The 27157-nt window shown below is 39.8% G+C and overlaps 1 protein-coding gene across 1 annotated transcript in view; it reads left to right on the forward strand.

Annotated features, from left to right (window-relative positions):
* Positions 1–27157, forward strand: part of col27a1b (collagen, type XXVII, alpha 1b) — a 65624-nt gene that overhangs the window by 29684 nt on the left and 8783 nt on the right. The window contains exons 10-48 of the mRNA XM_054610559.1: positions 1159–1203; positions 2178–2231; positions 3529–3573; positions 5486–5539; positions 7260–7304; positions 7614–7667; positions 7913–7957; positions 8183–8236; positions 8538–8591; positions 9676–9729; positions 9847–9900; positions 9988–10041; positions 10136–10180; positions 11176–11229; positions 11444–11488; positions 11735–11788; positions 12119–12172; positions 12401–12454; positions 13271–13324; positions 15868–15921; positions 16393–16437; positions 17555–17599; positions 17794–17847; positions 18751–18804; positions 18892–18945; positions 19312–19365; positions 19611–19664; positions 21625–21732; positions 21833–21886; positions 22117–22224; positions 22320–22373; positions 24202–24255; positions 25306–25362; positions 25452–25505; positions 25616–25669; positions 25779–25832; positions 25969–26022; positions 26138–26245; positions 26341–26448. Coding sequence (XP_054466534.1) covers positions 1159–1203; positions 2178–2231; positions 3529–3573; positions 5486–5539; positions 7260–7304; positions 7614–7667; positions 7913–7957; positions 8183–8236; positions 8538–8591; positions 9676–9729; positions 9847–9900; positions 9988–10041; positions 10136–10180; positions 11176–11229; positions 11444–11488; positions 11735–11788; positions 12119–12172; positions 12401–12454; positions 13271–13324; positions 15868–15921; positions 16393–16437; positions 17555–17599; positions 17794–17847; positions 18751–18804; positions 18892–18945; positions 19312–19365; positions 19611–19664; positions 21625–21732; positions 21833–21886; positions 22117–22224; positions 22320–22373; positions 24202–24255; positions 25306–25362; positions 25452–25505; positions 25616–25669; positions 25779–25832; positions 25969–26022; positions 26138–26245; positions 26341–26448 — 2253 coding nt within the window. The remainder of the gene's footprint in view (positions 1–1158; positions 1204–2177; positions 2232–3528; positions 3574–5485; positions 5540–7259; positions 7305–7613; positions 7668–7912; positions 7958–8182; positions 8237–8537; positions 8592–9675; positions 9730–9846; positions 9901–9987; positions 10042–10135; positions 10181–11175; positions 11230–11443; positions 11489–11734; positions 11789–12118; positions 12173–12400; positions 12455–13270; positions 13325–15867; positions 15922–16392; positions 16438–17554; positions 17600–17793; positions 17848–18750; positions 18805–18891; positions 18946–19311; positions 19366–19610; positions 19665–21624; positions 21733–21832; positions 21887–22116; positions 22225–22319; positions 22374–24201; positions 24256–25305; positions 25363–25451; positions 25506–25615; positions 25670–25778; positions 25833–25968; positions 26023–26137; positions 26246–26340; positions 26449–27157) is intronic.

The following is a 27157-nucleotide window of genomic DNA, read 5'->3' on the forward strand; positions in this document are numbered from 1 at the left end:
CATTAGAAAATGTTTCCTTAGCTTTAAAGTGGCCCTATTATGCTTTTCCACTTGTTCCCTCTCCTTTAGTGTGTTATATATATTTTTGTACATGTAAAAGGTCCGTAGAGTGTAAAACCTGAAGTCCACGCCTAAAAGGAGTTACCCTCCCCCTCAGAAGCTCCTGAGCGCCTTAAACGGCTCCATTAAATTCTCTCCTTCACTGTAACTTTATGAGGTCACAATGTTACGGAAGTGACGTAAAACTCCTTCCGGCTAGTTTGGCCCTCAAACAACAAAAGAGAGAGACGGAGCTGAAGCTCCGGAGGAAGAGTTTTTTGAAATGTGAAACGTTGACCAATCACAACAGAGCGGGCTAGCTGACCAATCAGGGCAGACTTTGCTTTCTGGAGGGAGGAGCAAGCGCTACAACGGAGCGTTTCAGAGAGAGGGTGAGAAGAGGTGCTGCAGGACATCCAGGATGAGAAAAACAAGGAGGATTATGAGCATTAACGCATGTAAACATGTTGTAACTGTAACTTGAGATAAAAATATGCACCCGGAAAATAGCATAATAGGGCCTGTTTAAGCAAATTTAAACTCCATAAATAGCTGGGCGACTGCTTGATCACTTGTCCACTCCTGAATTGTTTCTGATAACGTGGAGTTCCCAGTGTTTGCCTCTCTTACTTTGGCGCACTTACTGTGTCACAGAACTCTGATCCCTATAGACACCTTGTGTGTGATGGATTAGGTTTTACAACGCCCTACCATCTGTGGGCTGTGAATCACCAGCGCTGTGAGTTTATGTCGAGGCGTTGTGCTTTGCTGTGGGGAGTTCTCCTGAGCTGAGAGTTGATCTTTAAAGGTGCAGGGGGGGAGATTTTCTGTACTGGTGGATTTGCTGACAGTGTCTCTGAGAAATTAATGGATGTAATTAGTGGATGTTGCTGAGAGGCACAATGAGAATAGGATTCTCCCCAAAAATCAAAAAATTGGAATAACACATTTGCTTATCATCAAGTAGTGAGAGTTTACTTTTTTAACTGATTGGATAACCTCAATCATGAAAATATTTTCCTTTGTTTTTCATCTTGAGCACTTTCACAGCAGCACAAATGGAAGTTCTGCTACATGTTTGTAACCATAGAAATATGTTTTGTCATGTGTTACATTTAGGGTTTACCCGGGCCTGTAGGGAGAAAGGGGCCAAAGGGAGACACGGTAAGTAAATGTTGGAAAAATGAAAGCTACGGAATGGATTTGTGTCATTAAACTCTTTAGAGGCAGTATGTTTGGTAATAAAAGTAAATAGTGTAAATCTCACACAGTTTTGGTGTTTATAGCCCCCCTTTAGAAAGACTTTCTCTGTTTACTTGTATGGCATTTTCTCGTCATGCAGCCTCGCTCAGCTTCCATTGAAGGCCACGAGGGGAAGAGAGGCATGACTCTCCTCTGTGTAGTAAAGCCTCTGAACTTTCACTTTCTTAAACGAACTGTGAAATGCCTGCTAAACGAATTACCTAACCAGTGTGGGTACATAAAAAAAGCCAGCGTCATAAACGGCACTCTTCTGGCCCTGTTAACTCCATGATGATAACGACAGATGGTTTTGTTAGTATATGTGAAGTGCTGTAGGAGCAATTAACTCTGGCTTTTCTTGAAATCCCTTCCGTGCTTGCTCTTCTTTTTAACGGTAGCCAAATATCATAAAACGATATTGCTCTGCTGCCGAGCATAACAGTTATGCATTCAGACGTTAGCTTCGCATTAAATGCCATTTGTAATTTGTGGTCGCTGCCCTTTTCGTCCACTTTTGCCTCTATTTCCACTGAGCAGGTTTGGCCCGAGAGTTCTTCAGAGATCCCTGATGCGAGGGTATGTGCCCTTGGACTACATCGTGGAAGCCAGCACCATGCAGTCCATGGGCATATACACTTGCCTCAAGGCTTGGCACTACAAGACCACTCCACCTGCAGCAAAAAACCTGCTGTGCTACAGTAATAGATCAAAGCATCACAGCTGAAGCCTTGTAGAAGTTCTTTTTTTTTAAGACGTGTCGGTGTTGTTGACATCTAACAGTTCTTCAAAATGTCCATCATCTCTGCTCAGTCTCATTGTCCACCTTCTTTTTCCTTCTTCATCTGTCTTTGGCTTCTCTGTGCCTCCACTCCTCCATCTTTTATTCCTCTCTCTAGGGTCACATAGGCATCCTTGGGCGTTTTGGCCTTCCTGGTCCTGATGGTGAGAGAGTGAGTATTAGTGGCTGCTAGGTTGAGTTTGGTGACTGTCCACAGATGTTATATAGGAATAGTTTTAGGTTTTAATTGAAGCACTGTAGGCACACTTAACCAAACCACGCTCCCTTTTACTATATTAGATTAAGCCTAGTGATGAAGACAACCTACATCCCAACCTCTCTACTGTCTTAGATAAAGTTAAAATGTACGAGTTGGATTTAAATGTACACAAACCCAGCCAGGACTCAAACTCCCATGAACCTCCAGGGTAGTCAGTCTGGTCAGTTGTTACAACTTGTAAGTAAACCAAGTCACAAACTTTACGATGGATTTCCATGAAATTTGAATTTACAGGATGATCCTCAGAGAATAAATTGCTTTTGTAATTCTTTGACATTTCATTTAGCACCAATAATAACAGGTCAACATTTCCAGTACGGCAGGATATTCCTAAAAGTCCTTAATATAATCTGTCAATCTCAGCTGTGCTTTGTTATGATTGCTCACAATACATGATATAAAGCCAACATGCTGAGGTTGCATATTGAATGTTAGCAAATGAGCATACTAACATAGCATTAAGGTCAAAGATCAGCTTATTGAGGCTGACAAAGTAAAATTCCGTCCCATGAGCATTAAGCCACAGTAATTTGACCCTGAACCTGACAAGCTTAGTCTGATGTTTCCTAAAATTGGCATCCTACAGAAGATAAACTACTATGATTAAGATGAAAAAGCAATCTCAGCTCAAGGTCCATTTTAGTAGCTGCTTTAATCTTTAGATCTATAAAATGCTCTTGCTCAGCAGACATGAGCAGACTTCTTATTAATTCACATTCAACACAAATGTGTTAGTATGTGCTTGTTTTTATCAATATAGACTACGTAGCTGTGTATCACAATATCTCAGTATATGTTTTTATTACGATATGATTCCATTTAAAGACGTACAATTATCATATTGAAATATTGCCCAGACCAATTTTAGAATTTCTTATCCATTTTATCTTAAAAGTGGATTATTTAATGCTGAAGATCATGATGTGATAATATTGAAATCTCCGTAACAGCTACTGCTGTTGCCAAGATCAAGAATAAACTGTGAAACCTAATATTTTAACCTTTTCCACCCTGGTTTTGCGGATCTAAGAATAGAGAAGTTTCTTCTTTGTTTTTGCTCCGTTGGAGCATCAGTGCCTCACAGGGCTGATAGCGTGGCTTAAGGCTTCTAGTTTAATCCAATGATTTCTATGTTTATTTTAACATCGATCTTCTCTCTCTGTCTCAACTGTGTTTTTTCTGTTTCCAGGGAATTCCTGGTCTTCTTGGGAAGAAGGGCAAGATGGGTAGGCCGGTAAAGTTTTCTCTCAACATACTTCTCAGAGAACATTTGTAATGCAGCCTCATGAAAGTGAGGGTTTTTATGTCTTGATCTTTGGACTCTTACTGTAGTGTCGAGCTACTTTAAAGTGTATTAAATGAGCATTACTCTGACATAAACCTCTCCTGGTCTCAGTCTGTGAAGAAAAGTTGTGCTAACTTCCACAACGGACCAGTGATGCCAGGGATTACTGGCCCTCTAAATAGTGTAACTGCATACAATGGAAACAATGTTAATGTGTCAGCAGATTCAATTTGAACTCTCAGTCAGATCCTTTTAAAAAAAGAACTGGCCTCATTTTATTGTCAGTAAATCCTCATCTATAAATGGTAAATGCTAATCTTCTCTGGCTGGGGTGGATTAGGAAACATTGTACGTTACAGAGTGTATTAATGCGCTTGTTTTGCACGGGACTGATATAATAATGTGATGTGTCAGTTGTGGGTTTGGCTCTTCAGAGTCTCGACCCGCAGATCAGAGAAGTATCTCGTCATTGGCGCCTGGAAGTAAATTTCCCATCCTTCCAGGCTTACATGGAAAATACCAATACAGCACATGACCACTTGTGTAAAATCTGCTGTTTTCCCAGGACTAATCTGGTCGCACATGTTCTTTCTGATATTATTATGCAGTAGTGGTCAGTGACAGACCGAGGCCAAGAAAAAAAACACATAATAGCCAAATCATGAGCAAGACGTTTCCCTTCCTCTGTGGTGAAAAGTGAGGTCAGTGACTTTACGCAAGAATGTTTGATCCGTCCTGAGTCAGCAATAATACCGTTAAACAAAATCAGGGAAGACACACAAGAGAAGGAGCCGGCGTGTTTGATCCAAAAGCCTAAAACAACCTGAGCCACGAGAGACTATATCCATTTTAACGGTGATTAACAGCTCCCTCCCTCCAATGTTAACTTTATGGATGGAAAGTTTTTCCTTTTCTCAAAATCTAACCACTGCTATAGTTTATGCACAGCAGAATGGCATGATTTCCAACAAACCAATCACATAAGTTAAGTGTCTCGCCAGCCTTGATGAAAGTTAATATAAATATGAGCACAAACACTTGCATGTGTTTCTGATCAAGCCAAGTCCGTTATTGAGATTTTCTGAAAAAGGCACATTTTTCCACATTTCCTGTGGGCTTCATGCTGCACCAATTACGGCTCATTACTTTGTCCGCATTTGACTAACGTTGTAAATCAGCAGCCTGCCACACAAACAGTCCTATCTCTGTCATCTCTTGAGGTCTCCATACTTTCATTTGATCCCTCCCTCCTCTGTCTGCAGACAGACGACGAGAGATCCCTCTGTTGTTCTGCCCGTTTCTCATGAATGTAACCGGAGACCACTGTAGGCGAGTGCTGAGCCTCGATGTGCGGTCGGCTGTATGTTGACCTTGGCCCATTGACAGACACACGTTGAGCATGTGGCCTCGCGGCTGCATCACACCTCTTGTTCTGCCTCTATAATGGAATTACAAGCCCCAAGCGAAACAATAAATAACAAAAAGGACGCAGTCATCAGTTTCTGTGCCAAGCGGCTTTATTCGGTCATTTAGACAAGTCCTGGGGGTTTGGATCCGCGGGCTGCCACGCGTACAAACACACACACAGACACTCGGTTGCTCGGAAACAACTCAGCCGTGGAATTTCCTGTCGGTCTCCCAGGAATGAAGCCCCGGGAGTGCGTTTGGGGGGGGATTTGCCTGGCTTAAACTTCTGTTTTGGGAAACACTTTGTGGATCCCCTGTGCACGGGCCGATAACTTCACTGACAAACCATGTGATGTCTATATAAATTCAAGTGTTTTGACAGTATGAACATGATAAAGCCCACTCAATTTTCCCCCTCTGGTTACGTGACCATCCTGTTTGTTTGTGTGCTCAGGGGTTTCCTGGTGACTTTGGAGAGAGAGGACCTCCTGGCCCTGATGGGAACCCAGTAAGTTTTATGTGAAAGTATGCAGATGAATGCCCCATTTACTCACTTAACACTGTGCAGATCTTTATGTCGAATTACACCGGACTGAGATTTCACCATATTTTCGACTAAATGTAGAACAATTCATATAAAATGCAGTACATTGTTTTATTATATATTCCTTTATGGATCCCCATGGGGGGAATTCGAGTGTTGCAGCAGCTCAACTACACAGACACAGACAATAAATACACATACTATACAACTACACAGACAATAAATACACATACTATACAACTACACAGACAATAAATACACATACTATACAACTACACAGACAATAAATACACATACTATACAACTACACAGACACAGACAATAAATACACATACTATACAACTACACAGACAATAAATACACATACTATACAACTACACAGACAATAAATACACATACTATACAACAAAATAAAGATAGAACAGAAATAAGAATAAAAAGAATAAATAAAAAAAACAAAATGTACAGATATCCACATGGGGGGGGGGGGGGCTGGTCAGCATGTTGACAGACTGTGGTCTCCGCTGTTGTTGTACAGTCTGATGGCAGTGGGCACAAATGAGCGTCTGAAGCGCTCCGTCCTGCTCTTTGGTAGAATCAGAAAGAAATCTGAAAGAGCTGCCCAGCTGCCACAGTTCCTCATGGAGAGGGTGAGAGGGATCGTCCAGGATGGCTCCGAGTTTGGCCTTCATCCTCCTCTCACCCACTGACTCCAGACTGTCCAGCTCCAGACCCACCACAGAGCTGGCTTTCCTCACCAGCTTATTAAGTTTGTTGGCATCTCCAGTCCTGATGCCACCACCCCAGCACGCTACAGCGAAGAAGAGGGCGCTGGCTACCACAGACTGGTAGAAGGCCTTGAGCAGTTTATTGCACACATTGAACGACCTCAGCCTCCTCAGGAAGAACAGCCTGCTCTGTCCTTTCCTGTAGAGGGCATCAGTGTTGTGTGTCCAGTCCAGTTTATTGTTTATCTGCACACCAAGGTTTTCTACAAGAACTTTCAAACACACTCATGAATGAAGCGGGCTTTCTTGCATGTTTTTTTTTTACAACAAGAACATTTTGTTCCTGCATAAGGCTGACTGTGAGGTACGTCTGTGCAGTCTCTCAGTAACTCACCAATGATAATCCATCCTGATATCTACCAGAGCAGCATCAGCAGTTCCACTCACCTCACCTCCCCTCTTTTAGTTTGACCCCTCACTGCTCAGGGTTGTGATTGGCTGACCTCCGAGAGCCTCCTCCAGGCCTCATTTCCTCGGCCCTCCAGAGGGGAAGAGGGGTTTGTTCCATTTGGCTGCATTCGTCTCCTTTCATTCATAGAGGAACAGAGGAGGCGACAGGAAGGCCACACTGGGCTATGTGTCGTCCGCCTCTCCCCTGGACGCGTAGCTCGGAGAGGATGTCGGCATGGCATGTGGCTGCGGGGTAGATCGTTTGGAACAAGCCTGTCTTGACTGTCAAGTGCCAAGTGCTCACTCGCTATGCTTAAAATGAGTGCAGAAACACATTGCTCAGGCTGTCGGTGGAGGAAAACACTTGAGAACAAACAAAAAATAGAAACACGCAGTTTGAGTTCATGTGTATTCTCTTCCTACAGATCTACACCTCTAATCCGACTGTGCGTGTGTTGCATCTCTTCTTTATCCATATTTTTTACTTCCATCTTCCTTTCCCCTAGGGTGAACTGGGATCTCCTGGCCCATGTGGAGTTTCTGGTCTCATTGTGAGTGTTCTTGTATTTTTTTCACTGATTTTATAACTTTAAGTTCTGTGATTTTTTCAAACACTTTGGTACCTTTATGTCTTGTCTTTTTTTTTCTTCTAGAAAACAGCTTTGTAAACTACTGTTTTGAAACGTTCTATATAAAAAAAGTTGTTCTCTATTCTTATATCTCCTCCACATCTTTCTATTGAGACATTCCGCTCAGAAAGTAGATGTTTGTCGTGCATCATGAGCATTGGTCTTTGAGACGTAATTCATCTGGACATTCAGCGTTTTAAGTGTGTGTTTTGTGTGTGTTGATGTGTGCAGGGAGACATGGGCCCTCTTGGCTTCATAGGCTTTCCAGGAATACCAGGACTCAAGGTGAATGATGCGTTTTCTTCGTCGTGTCTCTGTCTGGTTTTGGCATGGATCCTCTATAAATAGGGTACATTTTGATTGGTTAACCAGAGTGTCTCCAAGTAGCGGTTGAGCTCACTTTGACAAGACAAAGTGACAAGTGGTTGGTGATTAAATTATTCCACAGCCTGAGTAAACGCCTGCACTGCTCATTAATCACGGTCCATCATGTCATCAATCATGTTATTTTTTATTATTTTGCTTCCAAGGGAGTACCTGGAAACCCAGGGGAACCAGGACTGAAAGGTGATAAGGTGATCTGCATATGTCTTTTATCATTACTTACCTATTTTGTACAATAATGCTAAAGTTGACAAGTCACAAAATTGTATTTCAGACTGTTGAGAAAGCTAACAGATAACTCAACACTATGATGCTCAACTTGTGTAACCCAGCACTCATGTGGTGCATGCTTATTGAATAATCTTTCTTTGCTAAGATTTTGATTTTTTTTTTTATATTCTATTGTGTTTCCTCAGGGGTATGTTGGCTTAGCAGGGGAGCCAGGGGAGTTTGGATTCCAAGGGGACAAGGTGCGTCTATGTTTGTATGTGCTCAGGTGGTACACTGGGTCGCCCATGAATAACAAGATTAGTGTGCAATGCTCGGCTTCTCCTATCTGTGCGTCAGAGTGTCCTTTAGCGAAACACTGATTTCCAGATTGCTTCAGATGAGAAAATGTGCTGTGTTTATGTGCATGAGTTAACGAATGGAAACTTCTGCTTTAAAAGCGCTATGAGTCGCTTTTTAATATTTTCTTTTGTTTTTTTTTACATTAAACCCCCTTGTTTGTCTTGTTGACTTGTTTATTCTAAGATGATTTTTGTTTTACAGGGTATGCGTGGCTCGCCTGGGTTGCCAGGTCCTGCTGGAAAACCTGGACTACAGGTATTTTCAATCCTACATTCGTACTCTTGAGTACAAAAAGAAAAGTTGAAAAACTAGATTCTGGCATGGAAATCCCATAGAAACATGCAGGCACATCCCACTGATTTTAATACAACATAATAAACTCTACATGTATTCAACACCTAAAAGGAGCTTGGTGCTTTATTAGATTCCATCTACATTGTAAAGCTTTCCTTCATATAGAGATTATATTTATTTCAAGCAATTTCTTTTGATGCTTAACTTCTTTGGTTGCTTGTTTGTTTTCAGTGGGTGATTAATAAATGAAATAGAGTACTGTCTATCCAATAGACACAGCTCCTCTACAATGCTCTTGTGAAAACTATTTCTCCTATTTTTCTTTAGCTGCTCTTTAGCTGATAAGAATGTAGTTCTGAAAGCATAAAGGTGTGCTCAAATGGCTAAGGAAGGCTCAGAATGCACTTTGAAGAAAATAAATGCCGGTGCTCTAAAATGGGTGGTAATCTACAAATGTTAACAAAAAAATACTTCAGGCAATCATACATGAAGGAGAACTTTGGTCTTAGAAATGTATGTTATTCAAGCTGTGGCATAAACAACCCAGTCAAGAACAGGGGCACTAGCAAATCCCCAGTGCATATGCTGCTTTAGCATTAAGACTAATCCACCAACGTTGGCACTAAAGTGTCCTTAATATGTTGAGTGCTCTCTGATCAGATTTGAGATTCCAGCATGGAGAACCCGCTCTCTCAGTGGCCTTACTTTTTCCATCTTACCATCACCGTCTTACCTCAGCCACAATGGTTGATTTAGTATCGCGAATAATGAAGCTTAAAGAAAAAGAGATGTTCATGTAATTTGCATATACAGTACAGTGAATGACCTAGAAATGCACAAAGAAGAAGCATTTTTTGACAGTTCCTATGAGGCTGATTTCCTGTAATTATCAGGGTTATCTTAGATCACTTTGGGAACATGACACACAATGCTCCCGTGACAAAACATTTATGGAATAAGGTATATGGTATTGTCTATCGGTTTTGGTTATTTTGAGTTTTCCGATCTGCTTGATAACCGTAAGATCATTTGTGATATTTCTTAGGGCAAACCTGGAGAAAGGGGCCCTGATGGTTCACCTGGCCCCCCTGGCCTAGAGGTATTCACTAAGTATTATGTCTTGACTAGATGCATTATATGTATCTTATTGTTGATACAGTGTTGTGTACTACAGTATGATGATGAAGCTGCGGTTCATTTCCTGTCATTTTCTCAGGGTTTTCCGGGGGACATCGGCCCGCCAGGACAAAATGGTCCCGAAGGGCCCAAGGTTAGCTGAGTGACGTTAACGCTTTAGATATGAACTGTTAGTGGGTATAAGTGAAGTGAAAGTTCACTCTCAGTGTTTCATCCACAGGGAAAGCAAGGGACACGAGGTTTGCCAGGTCCAAGAGGAACACTTGGTCTTCAGGTGGGGTTGACTTTACATATTTTCAAAATGAATAAAACATAGAAAACATTTTTTTTTCTCTGCATGACCTTTTGGTGACAATTCTTCTATTCAGGGTGACGAGGGACCGGTTGGGACCGTTGGACCCGCTGGACTCGAGGTGAGTGCTGATTGGATAAGCCCTACGGCTTGAGACCAGTTAGAAAAATACAATAACAGCTATCTTTTAGGATCCACACACAAAACCGCAAGAAGAGCACCACGTGTCTCTGCCTAAATATAGCTTTGGAGGAAAAGAACTCTGACCTGTTGTTGACAGTTAGTCCTTTGGCTGACTGATGTCTCTTTTGTTGCAAAGCTGTTTTGAAAGACCTTTCTATTGCACGCTGTGTACTTATATTACCAGATTGGTCAGCAAGTTGCTATGATCTTTACCATCATAAAAAGAAGCCCAAACAAACATGTATAGTTTGTTTGTCAAATTGTAACAGATGACGGTGATGATAAAATGAATGAAGATTCATTTTAAGATGAATGCACAGAATAAGGAGCCATTTTTTACCTAAATCCTCACAATAATTTATTATATTGGTATCTACTCAGGTGTCCAAATTTGTAATGAATTTTTGAATAAAGACGCTATAAAATAACTCAAATAGTCCTCTTTGTTGTTTGTTTTTCCAATATCTCTACCAAACAAATATTTATATTCTCAATGAAACATTCTAGATGAAGAAGCCATGCAAGACAAACTTAGCTTTGAACTGTTCTGTGTAAATAAACTCCACAGTGACCAGCATTGTGTCTACTGTTGGTTTGGAGTCATCCCAGGCTTAACAATAGAGAAGACTTTTCCAATGAAGTTCTCTATTTTTGCCAATGCTTGATTCAATGCGGCCTTCTTCCCAAAATTTGAACCCACAAGTGATTACTGAAAACAAACGCAAATGACCTGTGAGTAATAAGGAGCCTTTGATGCTGCAAATGACTCTTTGTTTTATGGATCATTAAGTTCCTCAGAGGGATGCTTTTGTTTTGGCATCAACTGTTGGTTTTGTTTTGTGTCACGGCCTCGGGAGGAGGCAGGATATATAGAGAGTTTATTGTTTAGTGGAGCTGCAGTACACTTCTCTGTCATTTTTGCTTTCTGCTCAGGGCAGGCCGGGGAGGCTGGGATTCCCTGGACTGACAGGCCCAGACGGACTCAAGGTCAGACCCGACAGTCACACATGTCATCCTTAAATGAACATTCTCTCCCACGGCTTTCATTTATGATAATGTATCATCTGTATATGTGTAAATTAGATGTTAATTCCCCGTTACCACAGGGGAACGGCCCCTCCGAGCACATTTCAACTGATTTGAACTAAAAACGAAAGGCATGAATAAGTTTGTGATATGCTAATTGGCTGCTCTGCTGTAGGGCGAGACCGGGATAACTGGCGAGGTTGGAAAAGTTGGCGAGAGGGTAAAGGCTTTTTCTCTCTCTTCTTTCTGATGATTTTCTGTTTGAAGCTCACTGTGTGTCTGTTTTGTTGGAGAACCACAAAGCTGTGCTGTCCATTTGAAGGAATATAACTTCAATACTTCAATAGAGCTAACTGTTGGAGAACCACAAAGCTGTGCTGTCCATTTGAAGGAATATAACTTCAATACTTCAATAGAGCTAACTGAAGTAAGAGACAGTTAAGACAATATGTTTTTTTTCCTTCAGGGACTACCTGGTTTTGTCGGGCCTGTTGGAGCGATGGGCATAATGGGAGAAAAGGTACGAGCGATTTCAATTTGTCACAATTTGGCAAGTATCGCAAAATGTTGTTGTACAACTTTGATTTTTTGCATCTGTTAAACTGCTCTCTGTTGATGTAGCATATGTTTAGTGCTGAAACAAGAAGTCAATTACCGATATTTTAGAATCATGCCATCTGGTTCCAGCCTCTCAGATGTGCATATTTGCTTTTTTCTGTATTGCGTGATTGTAAATTAAAAATGTTTGGACTTTTTTTTGTAATTTTATGTTTTGTAGACTGGACGCTTAATCATTTAATCTATCAATAATGAATCAATGTTCCCCTAATTGTGGCTTTTGGCTCTCCAGGGGGATCGAGGCAAAACAGGTGCCCCAGGGCCGCCAGGTGAAACGGGGCCGATGGTAAGGAGTAAGTCTGGACCCCGTCTCTCGTACCAGGGGGAATTTCAATTTAACATACGCAAGGGATGGGGGTGGGATTTATATGGAGAGACAGATTAAAGTTATTAAACAATAGTCATCTAAAAGGCAGATAATATAAAGTTTACTCAGAAATATGAGAGCTCATTTATAATTAATTTGATGAATCATATACAGCAGATATGATTTGAGTAATGTTGTATCCGTCAGGGTCACACTGGAATACCTGGAGAGACGGGGCCTCCTGGACTGCAAGGGATCCCAGTAAGTTACTGATATCAATGTCATAGCTTCATGTGCTCTGAATTGAATCCAGACAATACACTGGCCTGTTGTGTGGAACACATATCTGGATCTTTTCTGATACTTAACGCCAGGCTGAAAAATAGTGTTTCTCTCTCTAGCTGAAAAGACACATGCACATACTTTTGTTACATAACTTATGTACTAAACTAAAACTATTTTAACGCAAACCACAACCTCTTCCTAAATTTAGTGGTTTTGTTGCCCAAGCTAAAAGTTGTTTTGTTTAATTTCACAACATTAAGTCTCACTTTCACACGCGTCTGAGGTGTTAGAATGACAGTCATAACCACTGATAATGCCCATTTAATAAGTTGATAACATAAAAAATGGGGTGTTTATTGCACTTCTGACCACATCCTGCATCATTTATAGGTATTGTTGTCAGAAATGTGCTGTGTTGCCCTTGTGACATCCAACACTGATGTCATAGTTTACTGACACTGCCCTGAAGTTTTAATCTACATCACTGCAGCAAAGGGAGAAGTTGAACCACTGGAGTTCAGCAAAAATAAGATATTCGGCTCGTGTTAATTACTCTTTAACAAAAGTCCATTATTGACACACTTTATCAGTCTGACCTCTGTAAAGTCACTAAGAAAGCAACCTATCATATTGAATATTATATCAAGAAACTTAACTGCTGACTGCTGTTGGAATAGGCTTGGTAGAAAGTTAATCAAGAAGAGAATGAAACTGAGACAGCTTTGCCTTTTATCTTAGTTTGTATAGTTTGCTACAGTCTAACTCAAAGAATACTTTTTCACACACATTCAGGGGCCTCCTGGTTCTCTTGGATCCATCGGCATCAGAGGACCCAAAGGCAGCGGGGTAAGTTACTTTAATCTATGTTATAACATTATACGGATCGCCATGACATTTTGTTAAGACAATCACTTTCCCTAGCCTCGGCTCACTTTTTGCTTAGTGCTAATCAGCAAATGTTAGCATGCTTACTCTCTGAAGTAAAATATTTTGGACATGGTAAACGTTATACCTGCTAAACATCAGCTTGATAGCGTTGTCATTGTAAGCATTTAATAGTCGGTCTTATCCAAGAAAACCTTCATTTTTTCTTTATAGGATATCATGTGTTTTTCATCCCCAGCAGCAGCAACACTAGTTTATTTGCAATAAAATGAAGAGGAATTGTGTAACGTTCTTCTTCGTCAATGAAGAGACCATAACGAGCACAAAGCAGAGAAACTCTAAACTTATCAAAGATAAATAATCCAATTAAATTAAACCATCCACAGATATTTTTATATCTTTGAAGTGCAAAGCAAAAACACCAAAGCAAGGATTGCTAAGCAACCCTGTCCAAAGAATTAAAAAAAAAAGACCTAAAAAGAACAAAGTACTAAATATCTGTATATAATTACAACAATTTGCATATGAACATTTGTTGGTAATGCACATCAATTCTAACATCCTAAGAGGCTTGTTCAAACTAAACACCCTGGTTTCTGAACATGGAAATATGTATATGTGTTTGTGTGTGTGTGTGTGTGTGTGTGTGTGTGTGTGTGTGTGTGTGTGTGTGTGTGTGTGTGTGTGTGTGTGTGTGTGTGTGTGTGTGTGTTGCCGTGTCTACCAGCTCAGGATCATTCCAGTGTTCGCTGGCTTTTCCATAATTGAGTTTTCTACTTTAGGAAAATCGCCCATGGTTGCACAGCAGGATCATTGGACTGAATGAATAATTGATCTAACATGAATAAGTGGTATAATTAAAGCATTTCATCCTGATTGGTTTTACACGGCTCCCCTGATATCACAAGCAGTCACAAGTGTAATATTTAATAACTATAATAGCTGAATATTACATCAAGGCTTTGGAAAATAGAATTAACACCAGGATGATTAAACTCCAGTCTCCGTATTACATTGTCTGAAGTTATTCCCAGTCAACAAGAATGGTGGGAAAAACCAGTAACAACCTTTTCCTGTTCCCAAAGTTATGCAATAAAAAATGTGATATTGCCTCCCCCCAAAAAAGAAGATAATGGCTTTATTCTTCAGGACACACATATTCAAAATGCGGTTTGTTTGTACTCCTAAAATAAGTGAGGTAATATGTGCAGCACAATAATTGAATCAGAGGACTCAAGAAAAGTAGTGACAGCTATTTGGAGGATGTGTCCAATCCTATTACTTTTACTTCTTGTTTTCTCTCATATCTTGTTAGTTTTATTAAATTTAAGTCAGTCGTACTTCAACATCTTGTCATGCTGAATCTATCAAAGCTCCATCCAAACTGAGACCACTACATTTAATTGTGATTCATATCTCAGATATGTAAACAAGTCATTTCCATCATTTATTTTTCAGGATTTCACTGTACTCTCCAGGGGAAACAAGTGGGAGTGTTTCTACCTAAAATGCCTGCTAGTGTTGAATTAATCTGAATTTCTATTTTTTTATAGAAGCAGGAATGGATGGTAAATGTCTGCAATATAAAACATGTCGATCTTAAGTCATATAGTGAATTGTTTTTGTTTTAAGTGACAATTACTTGAATTAAAACAGATCAATCCCCCAGTAACAAAAAGGCATATATTATTTAAAGTAACCTGGAAAAAGAAAAAGTTATCGACTCTTATGTCACTCAATATGTAATTAATTGGAATATCTTTTAAAGTGAATTGAATTTTAAATTCTCAAAAAACAGTAATCGAAAAAAACTAGCAGAAAAGTACCCGACAAGGTCAGCTTTATCTATGTCATGATTCAAAATACTTTTGATGGTCAGACAGCTTATTAAAATTCAATCATATTCTCAACAAATATCTTTAACTAATTCGTCTGTTATTGGCAAGCAGCAGTGAACATGTCCAGGCCTTATATAGGTAGGAGCTGCATTCTGCTCTCTTTTTTATTTTTCTGTTTGGATCCCGATTATATAAAGATGCTTACATGAACAAACAGCAAATAGACACAGTCAGTCCTCTAATGTTTCCTGACGGCGAATAGTTTGGTTCAGTTTCATAGGCAAGGATGAATCAGCTGCAGGATTGGTGACCTTTTCCCAAGACGTCTTTACAATAAGCTCAGTGTGCAGGCGCTGCCAACTGTGTGTGATCGTGGAAAGATGGGGACAGAGTCCACACAGTGCTGGGTGGTCATGCTTCAGAGCTTATTCGCAGATGCCAAGTATTTGCAAAAATAGCCACAATCTTTGATGGTGTCTCTCCGATGTGGCCTCAACCACATAAAACAAAGAGAGCTGCCCCCCAGGCTCCATAATGGCAAAGAAAATGGAGATTAAGTGACCTCATTTATTGACTTAATATGTAAAATAACGTCTGCCTCAGGTCTCTTAAAGGCCACATTTTCCAAAGCTATTCCTCAATGACAAATTTAATTTCTTTTTATAGGGTCCAAGGGGTCCTGATGGGCCAATGGGGGAGAAAGGGTCCACCGGAGTAAAGGTGAGCACATGGTCAGAAAGTCCAAGTTGGGAACTGTTTATAAATGATCATTTTCAGAGTCTGAGATTTTGTTCCAGTTTGTGGCTCTTGATTGATAATGTTACATTCGAAAAATGCGGTAGAGAAATATACGTCCTTCACATCTCTAATTGCATACATCAAGTCCATCCCACTGCAAGCTGGGATAAACAAACTGGCCCTATTTTCTGTAACAGAGCAAAACAAAACAAAAATCAGGAGAACTTTTTTTTACAAGCAGCTTTGTTGAGCAGACTGTTATTATTAGCTATTTTTAACATCTAAAGAAACTTTTAGAGGACGTTCTTTGTGAGCTGCAAATCTAACAACAGAACCTGAAATCAAAGAGGACTAAAATATTGATGGTGCTGGGTTTGCTTGGCAGTCAGGAACATTTTAACTCTGGGGGATTTCAGAGAGCTCAGTTTACTGAGTTGGATGTTTTCTTTGCAGGGCCCTGATGGTCCACCAGGAAAGTTGGGCCTCCCCGGGGACATGGTGAGAAAGATTGTGCTTCTTTACTTTCCCCTCACAACAGTAACAGCACCATTAGCAGTATTAGCACAATCCTGGTTATATTTGACCTTTTCAAGTCCTTAAGGATTTAGTGTCTAGGATAAATAGAGTGTGCTACTTTTGTGCTAGTGAAGAGCACAGTGACCATCTCATTAAAGCATGCACAGTGAAGCAGTCACACAGCAGGCTTACTGTCACATATAGCATAGGTTCATATAAGATATGGCACTTCTTCAGTCATTTCTGAATTTAACCACTGTTGTCTATACCTTACAATAATTTTTTGTTTGTAAGGTTATAATTTGGTGCATCCTCTAAAGGCTAATGGGCTCCTGGAGATATTTAATCAGTGCAAAAACCATGATTTTAATGATAGATTAACTATTTTAATAATCAAGTTATAATTTATAATTATTTTACTGATTTAAATGTACAAATTATATCTATATATATTATTACTACTACTACAACTACTGCTATTATTATTATTATGAGTATTATTATTATTATTATTATTATTATTATTATTATTATTATTATTATTATTATTATTATTATATGTAATCATATGTATCATATTCTAGTAACTATTATAGGTGCCAGACAAATGTAGTGGGGTATAAGTATATCGGACATTGGACAAAATGGAGAAAAACTCAAGTTAAGTATAAGTATATTAAGTCAAGTATTTCATTACATTACAGTCATTTAGCAGACGCTTTTATCCAAAGCGACTTACAGGAAGTGTATTCAACATAGGTATTCAAGAGAACTACTAGTCACCAGAAGTCATAAGTGCATCTCCTTTCTTAAACAAGCATCTTAAAGTATAAACCAGAGCAAAAGTATATTACTACGTAATTGCAACAGACTAATACGTATAATAAGTGCTAATTTCATTACTTCTCACAACTGATCAATTAAAGTCATTTCTTAAGTAAGGGTACCAAACATTCATCACTTGGTAATTATGTAAAACCTAAAGGAGGACACACAAAACAGTGAACTCAGGCCTGCTGTTATGCTGACCATGCCTCCTCAACCCTCCATTAGTTTGACATGTAGAACTTATTTTCCTCTTTGTGTCATTTTGCTGCAGGGGAAGCTTGGCGAGCCAGGTGAAGCCGGGCCAAATGGATTTCCAGTAAGTGATTGGGGCTAACAGAGTTCTGTTTTAGGTCAGTCTTGATTTTTGGGGGGATGGACTCATTTTGGGGAACAGTGGTGGAAAAGTGAGGCCTGTGTGTCACACGTTTTACTCCAGTGGGTGTTGTAGCGTTTCATCATGTCTGTGAACACCAATAGTGTCTGTATAATAAACCCCTGAACTCTTTTCAGGGTGTTCCAGGACACTCTGGACGTCCAGGGGCCAAAGGAATTGCAGGAGAGCCAGTGAGTTTATTATTTATTTACATAAAATGTTGGTTTCATATTTGAGAATCTGAATGTCTTTTATGCCATTTTTTATGACATACAATACTATGACATTAAGCATCAAGCATACCATGACATACCATGCTGTGACTTTTTTATGACTTATATGACATGATGAGTTTCTGTTTCAGTTTTTAATGGCATACTATACTTTAAATTATGTTTTTGTATGGCGTGCTACTCTATGACTTATTTTATAACAATTTTTGACATTTTTCCTGGCATACTGTATACTTTGAGATTTGTTATGATATACAATACTATGACAGTTTTTATAACATTGGTTAAAGATTTTCTCAAAAAGGACTGCTATAAAATTACACTTTTATGGCATACTATACTAGAATTTTTTCTTTTTTCTGACATTTTTATAATCTATAATGACTTGTGGCTCTCCTGCACCTACTGTGAAGTCGTCTTCTTTCCCTTGGACATATAAACTCAGAATTTCAACTTTTACACCTTTTTATTCACTGCTTCCTAGAATCACATATCCTGCCCAAAACCTTGGACAACCTAATATATTTTCTCTCATTCTGCCCAAATCTCACACAAGCAGAGAAGTAGAGAATCTGAGACAATTTGATTTACACCATCCCCTTCCTAGAGAGGCAGCTTTATTGTAGCCTGAATGTGTCTCTATACAGCAGGCCTGTTTCCATCACTTACAGAAGCTTTGGCTCAGTGTTTTGAAGGCTGTTAGCCCCGCAGATTAACTTATCTCTCCAAATAGGCACTTTCTGCCTGGTTCTTATTTCTTTTCACATTTTTTTCCTTTACTGTCACTTTCAGAGGCTATTTTTCCAAGATTAGAAAGTCCTCGTAACCTTTTTATTGGGGCCTCTGCTTTTGTCGCCGCAGGGACCAGCTGGGCCACCAGGAACAATTGGGCCACTGGGGGCCATGGGGCCATGGGTGAGCTTGATCACACAGCTGGTGTAAGAAATCCATCGAATTTTACGATTGGCACTAAATACTAAAGGCGGTCGCTGTTTTTGACAGGGGCTGGTGGGGAAGGCTGGAGAGACAGGACTGCATGGTGAACTGGGAGAGAAGGTAAAGATGAGGGCGGAGCACCTCATGTTCTATGCAGTCATATTAGTGCCTCAATCTAGAGAGGGAGACTATGCATTTTGAGAGAAAAAAAGAATGCACATAAATTAGATTTTGTACAAAATTTAATATCAGGCTTAATGGTTGCTAGAGAAATCGGGGAAGCACAAGGAGAGTGTTAAGTAACTGCTAACTTAGCTACATTTCTTATTGAACTTCCATGGATGGCCGTTAAACCAGGTATTTGACCAAAACTACAAAAAAAATATACAAAAAAGAAATCATCCATGGTGGAAGCAAAGGTTGTACATCAAGAGATACAACACATAAAAAAAAGTGTCATAACCATCGTGCTTCTTCTGCTGACAGGGTGACATCGGTCTACCTGGCAACATCGGGGAGCAGGGTTTGATTGGCCAGAGAGTAAGGAACCCACTTTTTCTTTCCGGAAAGTTATGAGTTAAAGTGTACTGAATTTTTTTGGCAAACCCTCAAAAATATTTCAAATTAGACATTTGTTATTGCAACATTTGTTTTCAAAATCTACTCTCATGCAGTCTTGCCAATGTTTGTCTTACTACACATCTGTTTCTGCTCCCTGTGATCACTGTTCTCGTAACACATAAAAACATGTTGCATCCATGATATGTTCATGGTTTGTCTCTCAGGGTGAGCCAGGCATTGATGGGGAGGCTGGACTAAGTGGACCTGATGGAGCCAAGGCAAGTTCAAAAATAAAAGACATGCTGACTAATAATTTGATTTATTCTTCCCTTTAAGTGCTTCTTACTGTTTAGACCCACGGCAAAGGAAATAAACTTTGGCTGGTCATAAATTTTTTTGTCAATAACTTCAGCACCGATTAATTATTTCCCGATTCTTATGTCTGTGAACCCAGGGAACCCTCCAGTTTATTGTAGCATCTTATTGTAATTTGTGAGATATTGGCCTGTGTACAGTTGGAGCTGCATTGTGTTGACGCTCAGTGAAAACAGATAGCAGGGGCTATTTCAGGAGCTCTAAAGTCTGGCAAGTATTGTCACAGAACAACAACAAAAAAAAAAAAAATGAAAGATGGAAAGTACAAAAAAACCTGGCGATTCAGCAGAGCCACACTGCTGGAAGTATAGCTGAAAGATGCACAAACAATGTTTGGCTGGGAGAAGGTGGTTAAATGAGCACAGAGGACAGTGAGGATTAGAATAGACTCAACCTGAGCGTGTGCACGGCGCTGTGCTGTGCAGGACGTTTTCTGTTAGTCAGGAGGGTAAACTACTTTGAGGGGTTCTTGGCCGCAGTGCAGCTTCTGGATGGAAAACGGCAGCCCAAGAGGAATTTGCAGCTTGTGCTGTTAACTGTAAACTGGGGAATAAAAAAATAAATAAAAAAAATCAGTGTGTTGTCATGATTCATCGTCCAATTACTTGGACAAATTTAAAACAGAAATTCAGCGAATAATTAGAGGATTTAAACATTATTTTTGCCTCCCTCCAGCAGTCTGTAGCAAATTCAATTCCGAATTCATGTTAGTGAGTCTTGTCATACGGCATAAGCCTGTCAGTTGCTTCAGAGATAACCCATATTTATTTCTTAATACATTTCCTTTGGGTTGGCTAGGCTGAGCAGGGAGACAGAGAGATAGAGAACAAAGAGTCCAGGAAACAATGTGGAAACAAACAGTTTTTGGATAAAAGACTTGAAATACAGCAGAGACTACCGAGGATTTAATGTGAAGTCAAAACTAAAAATGTGTCTTAACAGACAATCGAAGTACAGGTTTGTCAGGGCCTTGTAGACTCCATGCTGTTCACTAGAATATGCAGTTGGTGGGACCACACAGCTCTGGTTTTCATCCTCTCTCCCTGCCAGTTGTTTCTCAGTTTCTGTATTGAATTACCTTTCTCCCTCTTCTCAATTCTCTGTCCAGTCTTGTTTCTTTCTTTTTTAAATCACATATTCCCACTTGGACACTCTATTATCCTTTTTGGTTTCTTACTCTTGTTACACAGACAGGCCATGCCATATATTTCCCGTCAGTTGGACGGATATCTACAAAACTGCTTGTTTTCGCTACGAAGAGCTGGTTTTCCCAGTGAATCCGCAACAAATCTAAAGTCCACATGATCAGTTCGGGTCGGCTCACTTTCAGGCAACAAGCGATGCACCTTGTACAACATTTTAAGTTCTCCCCCGTCCTCCCCTGAGAAAACTGGAGACAATTTAAGATTTTATTCCTAAACCTGCTGCTGCCCAGATTGGTTGCCTCTAAGCTCTATACGCTACAGACTGGACTCTGCAATCACAAGATCAGACCTTACTGACTGTTCCACTATCAATATGCAAGAATGTGGGTGGCCAAGCTTCGTTGCTTCTATGTTCTGCCTCACCTGGATTTGCAATGACCTTTTTTTGCAGGACTTAGGTCAGATGTTAAAGTGTAATAACATGAAATCTATAAACACACGCAGACCTTTCATTGCTATGTTTTCTTTAGTGAAGATTGTTTGTCATTTATGCATTTAGTTATTTATTTTTTGACTTTGGAAAAAGGTTTTCCTGGATATAAATACATTTTATTCCAGTGTATTAAAGCTACAACAGGCCAAAATCCAGGTTTGGGTAACTCATTGTATGTTTTGTATGAAGTGTATCACCTTATTCAATGGATGTTGCTCTTCTCAGGGTGACAAGGGGGATGCTGGTCAAGAAGGCGCTACAGGAGACAGGGGTGAAATCGGTCTGACTGGAAAGGAAGGACCCGCTGGGCCTCCCGGATTGGTCGGTGTCATGGTGAGTGTCTCAGCAGCAAACCCCAAATTTCATTCAATTCCCATGAAGAGACGGCTCTTTTTGTCCTCTTACAAACCCCTGTTCGATTTTCTTCTACCAGGGTCAGGAAGGTAAACCCGGCAAAATTGGTGAAAGAGGAAAACCAGGAGAAAAGGTTTGTCAGTTCACTCGCTTGGGGCTTAAATACACCTTCCGTTCTCGGATGTTTGTCAATTTGCTCTTTTGTCCAAGCGGTTGAATGGTTCTCTGCTGTAGTGGTAAACAAACAGTAGCAGGTCAATCACCTCCACAAGCATGTCAAATAGACTTTCAGTAGCACGTGTTTGAATTGCCAACAACTTTTGAGGTGAATGTGTACTCTGCTCATTGATGGCCTCTCTCCAGGGGACCAAGGGTCACCAAGGTCACCTGGGTGAGAACGGGCCTTCTGGTGAGCTGGGAGAGATGGGGTTTGTCGGACAGAAGGGAGCGAGAGGAACCATCGGGCCAGTGGTGAGACATCCACAGATAGCTTGAAGGATTGCTTGGTTGGTGATGGATTTGGGCTCAATGTATACATATATATAAATATAAATGTATTTCCCCAGGGTGCTCCAGGGAGAATGGGCCAACAAGGAGATCCAGGCTTATCAGGTTACGAGGTAAGAACAGTGATGCAATAATGTGGGATGTTATAAAAGGGAGGGGCCTACTGCACCTCCAAACCAATCAAAAGTCTTTAATCTGCTGTCTATTCATAAATGTTAAAACCAGTGACAGTCAGCATTATTAAGCCTTAATAATAATGGCCTATATGATACAGTGCATTGAAATATGAATGTCATGTCTATAATGCATTATAAGCACATTCATAAGACATTTAAATGCATGTAAAATGAATCCCTAAATCATGCATGATAACTTATTACAAGGTTTATAAAGTATTTTAAGTGGTGGGCATCATTTATTATAAAATGTAGTATTCATAATGCTTTATACCTCATTGCCAAAGTGACAACAGTGTTGGAAAGAAGAATCTGATTCCTGGGTTACACTGCACATTTTATCTACCCTAAAGCATTATGAATGCTAAACTTATAACACATTACATCCATCATTTATAATACTTTATAAACGTTATAAAAGGTGTCACAAGTTGTCATGCATGATTATAAACATTCATAAATACATTATAATGGCTTATGAGTTAGCTTACAATGCATTTTGACATGACTTAATATAAAGTATGTACAAAACTTTTTATCTTTAATGTTTAAAACACTTACTAGTGCATGTACAGTGAAATATCGGAAAGCCCAAAACAAGAAGGTTACCTTGTTGACAGGTGCTTTACCTGATGAACATGTGATGCTGAAACGTTTTTTTGTTTGTATTTAGTTAATCTTTATGGGTCGATTTAGCGTGTATGGGAATTATTCTTTTTATATTATTTCTACATTTTCCATCGAGAAAATTCTAAGCACTCTCAAAACCCAAAAGCTTGGATTGATTTTTGGAAGGTGTTTCATCTAGGTAAATATTTCAGACATTATTGAATGATACTATTGACCTGCGAACAAAACAAATACAGTGCCTGTATTGTTCTGGTGTTGATGAATCACAGGCCGGATCTCATCTGCTGGTGTTTTGTTCAGTCGGGGGGGATCCTCTCCTCTGATGTGCAGCTTTGGTTGATTTGATTTTTTTAAGTGCAGGTCGAATCACTAGTCTTTCTTCAGCCAATGTTCTCATGATTCTGTGTAAACCATGGGAAAAAATTACATCTAATCTTGATTAATGGCATTGTGGATGGATGTAAAACTTTATACAATTTCAATTATTATTGTCTTAAATTTGACTACTAGAGGGCAGAAAGTAGACACCAAAACAATATTTGTTTTGTTCTATGGAGGCCACACAAGGACATATAAGCAAAAAAGAAAAAAATAGTAAAAAGTGTTGATTTCTAGCAAGCCGTGTCTGCTTGCAGCAAGCTAAATGTACCTCTCCTCCGGCTTACCGTACCAACGAAGAAGGCCCTTTATTTTTGTCAGTTCTAGCGCGGTGGAGAAGCTTTTCATTATCAGAGGATTTTTAAGAAAAAGCTTCTTCTTACTTCTTTTGTATCTCTTTTGTAAGAGATAATAAAAAAAAAAAAAGAGGAAATTACAATATAACTGGTCATTATCTGTGTGTGCACATAATCTATTCTGGATAAGACTGGGGATGAGAAATCGATCATGGCAGAGTTGAAACCACAGTATAATCAAATTGTTGACACATGACTTGACTGATGGATCCTCAAATTGCATTCTCCATGGCAACGAGAGATTAAGTGTTGATTGATGACATTGGTGCGTTATCAGTTTCCAGAAGTTTTTCTCCCTGTCTGTCTGTGTGTTTCTCTACATTACCAACACTATATTTCACACAGTAAATTGGCAGTGAAGGCTTGGAGATTACAGTCATAAACTCTTCTTCTTTTCGTAGGGTCACATGGGTCCACAGGGCCCTTTGGGACCTCCTGGGCCAAAAGGTGAAAAGGTACATAACAACATTTACTTGCTTTTTCTAATAGTCTGCACTTTGACTGTGTCTAATGAGCTCTGTAGACCTGTAATGGCTGCATTACTTAACAATGTAAAACTGCCGTGCAGCTCGTTGTCTTGAGCGGTCAGTCTTTCTGATGCAGTGGTACTTCAGTTGTGTCCCTAATTAGTGCTTCCTCCGTATATCTTGTCCTTGCAATATTCTTAAAGTCATCCATAATTTGATCAATAACATGAGCTAGGACACATCCAATTAACTCAGTGCCGTCAAATACATATAATTAGCCAAGCACCTGGTCTGCTCATGATTTAGGGGATATTAGCAACATAATTTGTGTTTATTTGACAGGAGCAGAACAAAAAGGAACACACCCGCACTACAGTTTAGTCGGACACTAATTTGCATTTTCTTGTCCCTGGGCAGGGGCCATCTGGACGGGGATATTTGCTACTTTCTCTTTGCCAAATATCCAAAAAATAATGGCTGTGCTTGCTCTAATTAAATCAGTTTCAAGCTATCACGCTGTTTGTTGCAAAATGTATTATTGTCAATTGAGAGAGACAGGTAACCTTGGCACTAAAAACATGCTGCAGATAAATACACATCTGTATCACCGTTATATTAAAAGCACTAATGCTACAATATATTGCTTTCATCTCTGTGAGTGTCAGCTGTGCTTGGCCCCCCGGGCCATCAATAATTATTCTCCAACTTTTAGATGCCTGTTGGGCTCTACATTTATTTATTTTTCATATGACACATGCACCACACATGACTCTTAAAATCATACACACATCCGTAGTTATTGTTTAATGAATCCCATAAAAACCCTGGAACAGACATTGGCCCTTGTTTATGTGCAATGGGATGATTGTGGGTAATAGCGCATGTAATGATTTGCCATTTGTATAAAGAGACCAGGCAATGTGTTTCCATTGTTGAACTATTTCAAACAAACCAGTCATTGATTTTGCAAAAATCTTCTGGTTTGAGGGTAATTCCATTGACTGTGGTTGTGTGTCTGTGTCTATATTGCTTGTTTAGGGCGAACAGGGAGACGACAGCAAGGTAGAAGGTCCGGCAGGTCCCCAAGGTGACAGAGTGAGTTCCTTACATGGACCAGCTTTTCCTGTGTTGTTTGTTAGCGTTGATCTGGATCGTTTAATTCATTTGTTTCCATATGAACCCAGGGTCCTCCCGGAAATAGAGGAGAGAGAGGAGAGCCCGGTGACAGCGGACACATTGTAAGTTAAATTTAATAGAATGTACACATTGCTTTTGATTTTAGGTAAAGTGTCAATTACATTCAAGTGATATCTGTACATTGACACGCAGAAAAATAATCTTTTTTCAGGGTCAAATAGGCGTCGATGGAAAGAGAGGTGAAGCTGGTGCTTCAGGGCTTCCTGTAAGTATCTTAATTATGTCTCTTAAAATGTAAAACTGTTATATATACTGTGTCTTATTGTCCAAACACAATTAGAGTCATTCAAATCAAACAATAATGATCATTTTAGGGTCACGCTGGGCCAAAGGGACAACCAGGGCTGAAAGGATCCAAAGGTGACCAAGTAAGGACATACATGTAGTGGCATGATTTCTTGTTGTTATTAGAAAACTCAATTACTCAATGCAATATTATTGGACTGCTTTTACATGCCATGCAACCGTGTAAGAACTGTGAAACATGAACTCTTAATACTCCAGGGTCAGAAAGGAAAATCAGGGGCGGGAGGTGCATCTGGGACCAAAGGACCACCAGTGAGTTGGATGCATTTCTCACTTTATAATCAGACATAACTCACAGTGGAGCGACATGTAACTACTTAAAACCAAAGCAAGCGTTGACATTAACAGTTACGATTGTCTTTCTAAGGGTCCAGAGGGTCCTCTTGGCCCACGGGGGGTTGTGGGTAGGGAGGGACCTGAAGGCCTGCCTGGCATGGATGGACTGCCTGGTAAAGATGGAACTAAAGGAGTCAAGGTGAGGACACTGTCATTGGAAAAGAAAACCAGCTCTCATTGTTGTTCACCAAACAATATATGATAATAAATTATCTTTGAATCTTCTGTGTTAAGGGGGAGCAAGGAGAAGACAGAGAAGTGGGATTACCTGGGAAACCTGGGCAGCAGGGCACAACTGGTGAGACGGGGCTTCCTGGAAGTCAAGGCTCCTATGGACCAAAGGTGGGAATGATGGGTGGACAATTTGTACTTTTTTTTCTCTTAATTTTAGTTGCTTAAGATAGTGTGCAAAGTCTTGATCTGAATGTTAAGCTATAGCACAAGCCTTTTTTTTTTTTTTATAGATATCAATATCAAGTGGAAATTGCCAACTCTGCTATAATCTGCCCTGCTTGCCTTCCTTGGTGCTGTCTTTATGTTTGGAGTCTTTTCTAATCTCCAATGCCATCATATTTCTATAGACCTCATTTCCACAGCAATAATTGTAGAAAGTTTGTGTCGCAAATATTAATGAGTTGGAATGGTCTTAGTTTTCATGGCCTCGAACAATGTAATATTAAAGTTCCATAAGCATAACAGTGAGAAACACAGAGAGGCTTTATTTATTAGTATTAGGAAATGCACATGGTTAGGGAATAAAGTTGCATTATAATCAGGTCATATGTTGGTGATCAGCGTGCAAACATTTATTGGATTTGCATAGCTGGTTATGAGATAAACTCTTAGTTTGGTTATTCTGCATATTGTAATAATGAAACCTTCAGATTTAAAGTGGCAGCCCATTTGAGAAAAGAAGTTCCGTTCTTGGCAGTGGTGCGACCCCACTTAATGCAATAGTAACTGTGGTCTCTGCACTAGGGGCTTATACTGGTGGGTCTGGTGTCTGTTTGGAGGTTACTTTGGCTGGAGGATGTGCATATGTTTATGTGTG

Source organism: Anoplopoma fimbria, chromosome 13, assembly GCF_027596085.1.
Source record: "Anoplopoma fimbria isolate UVic2021 breed Golden Eagle Sablefish chromosome 13, Afim_UVic_2022, whole genome shotgun sequence".
Classification (NCBI taxonomy): Eukaryota; Metazoa; Chordata; class Actinopteri; order Perciformes; family Anoplopomatidae; genus Anoplopoma; species Anoplopoma fimbria.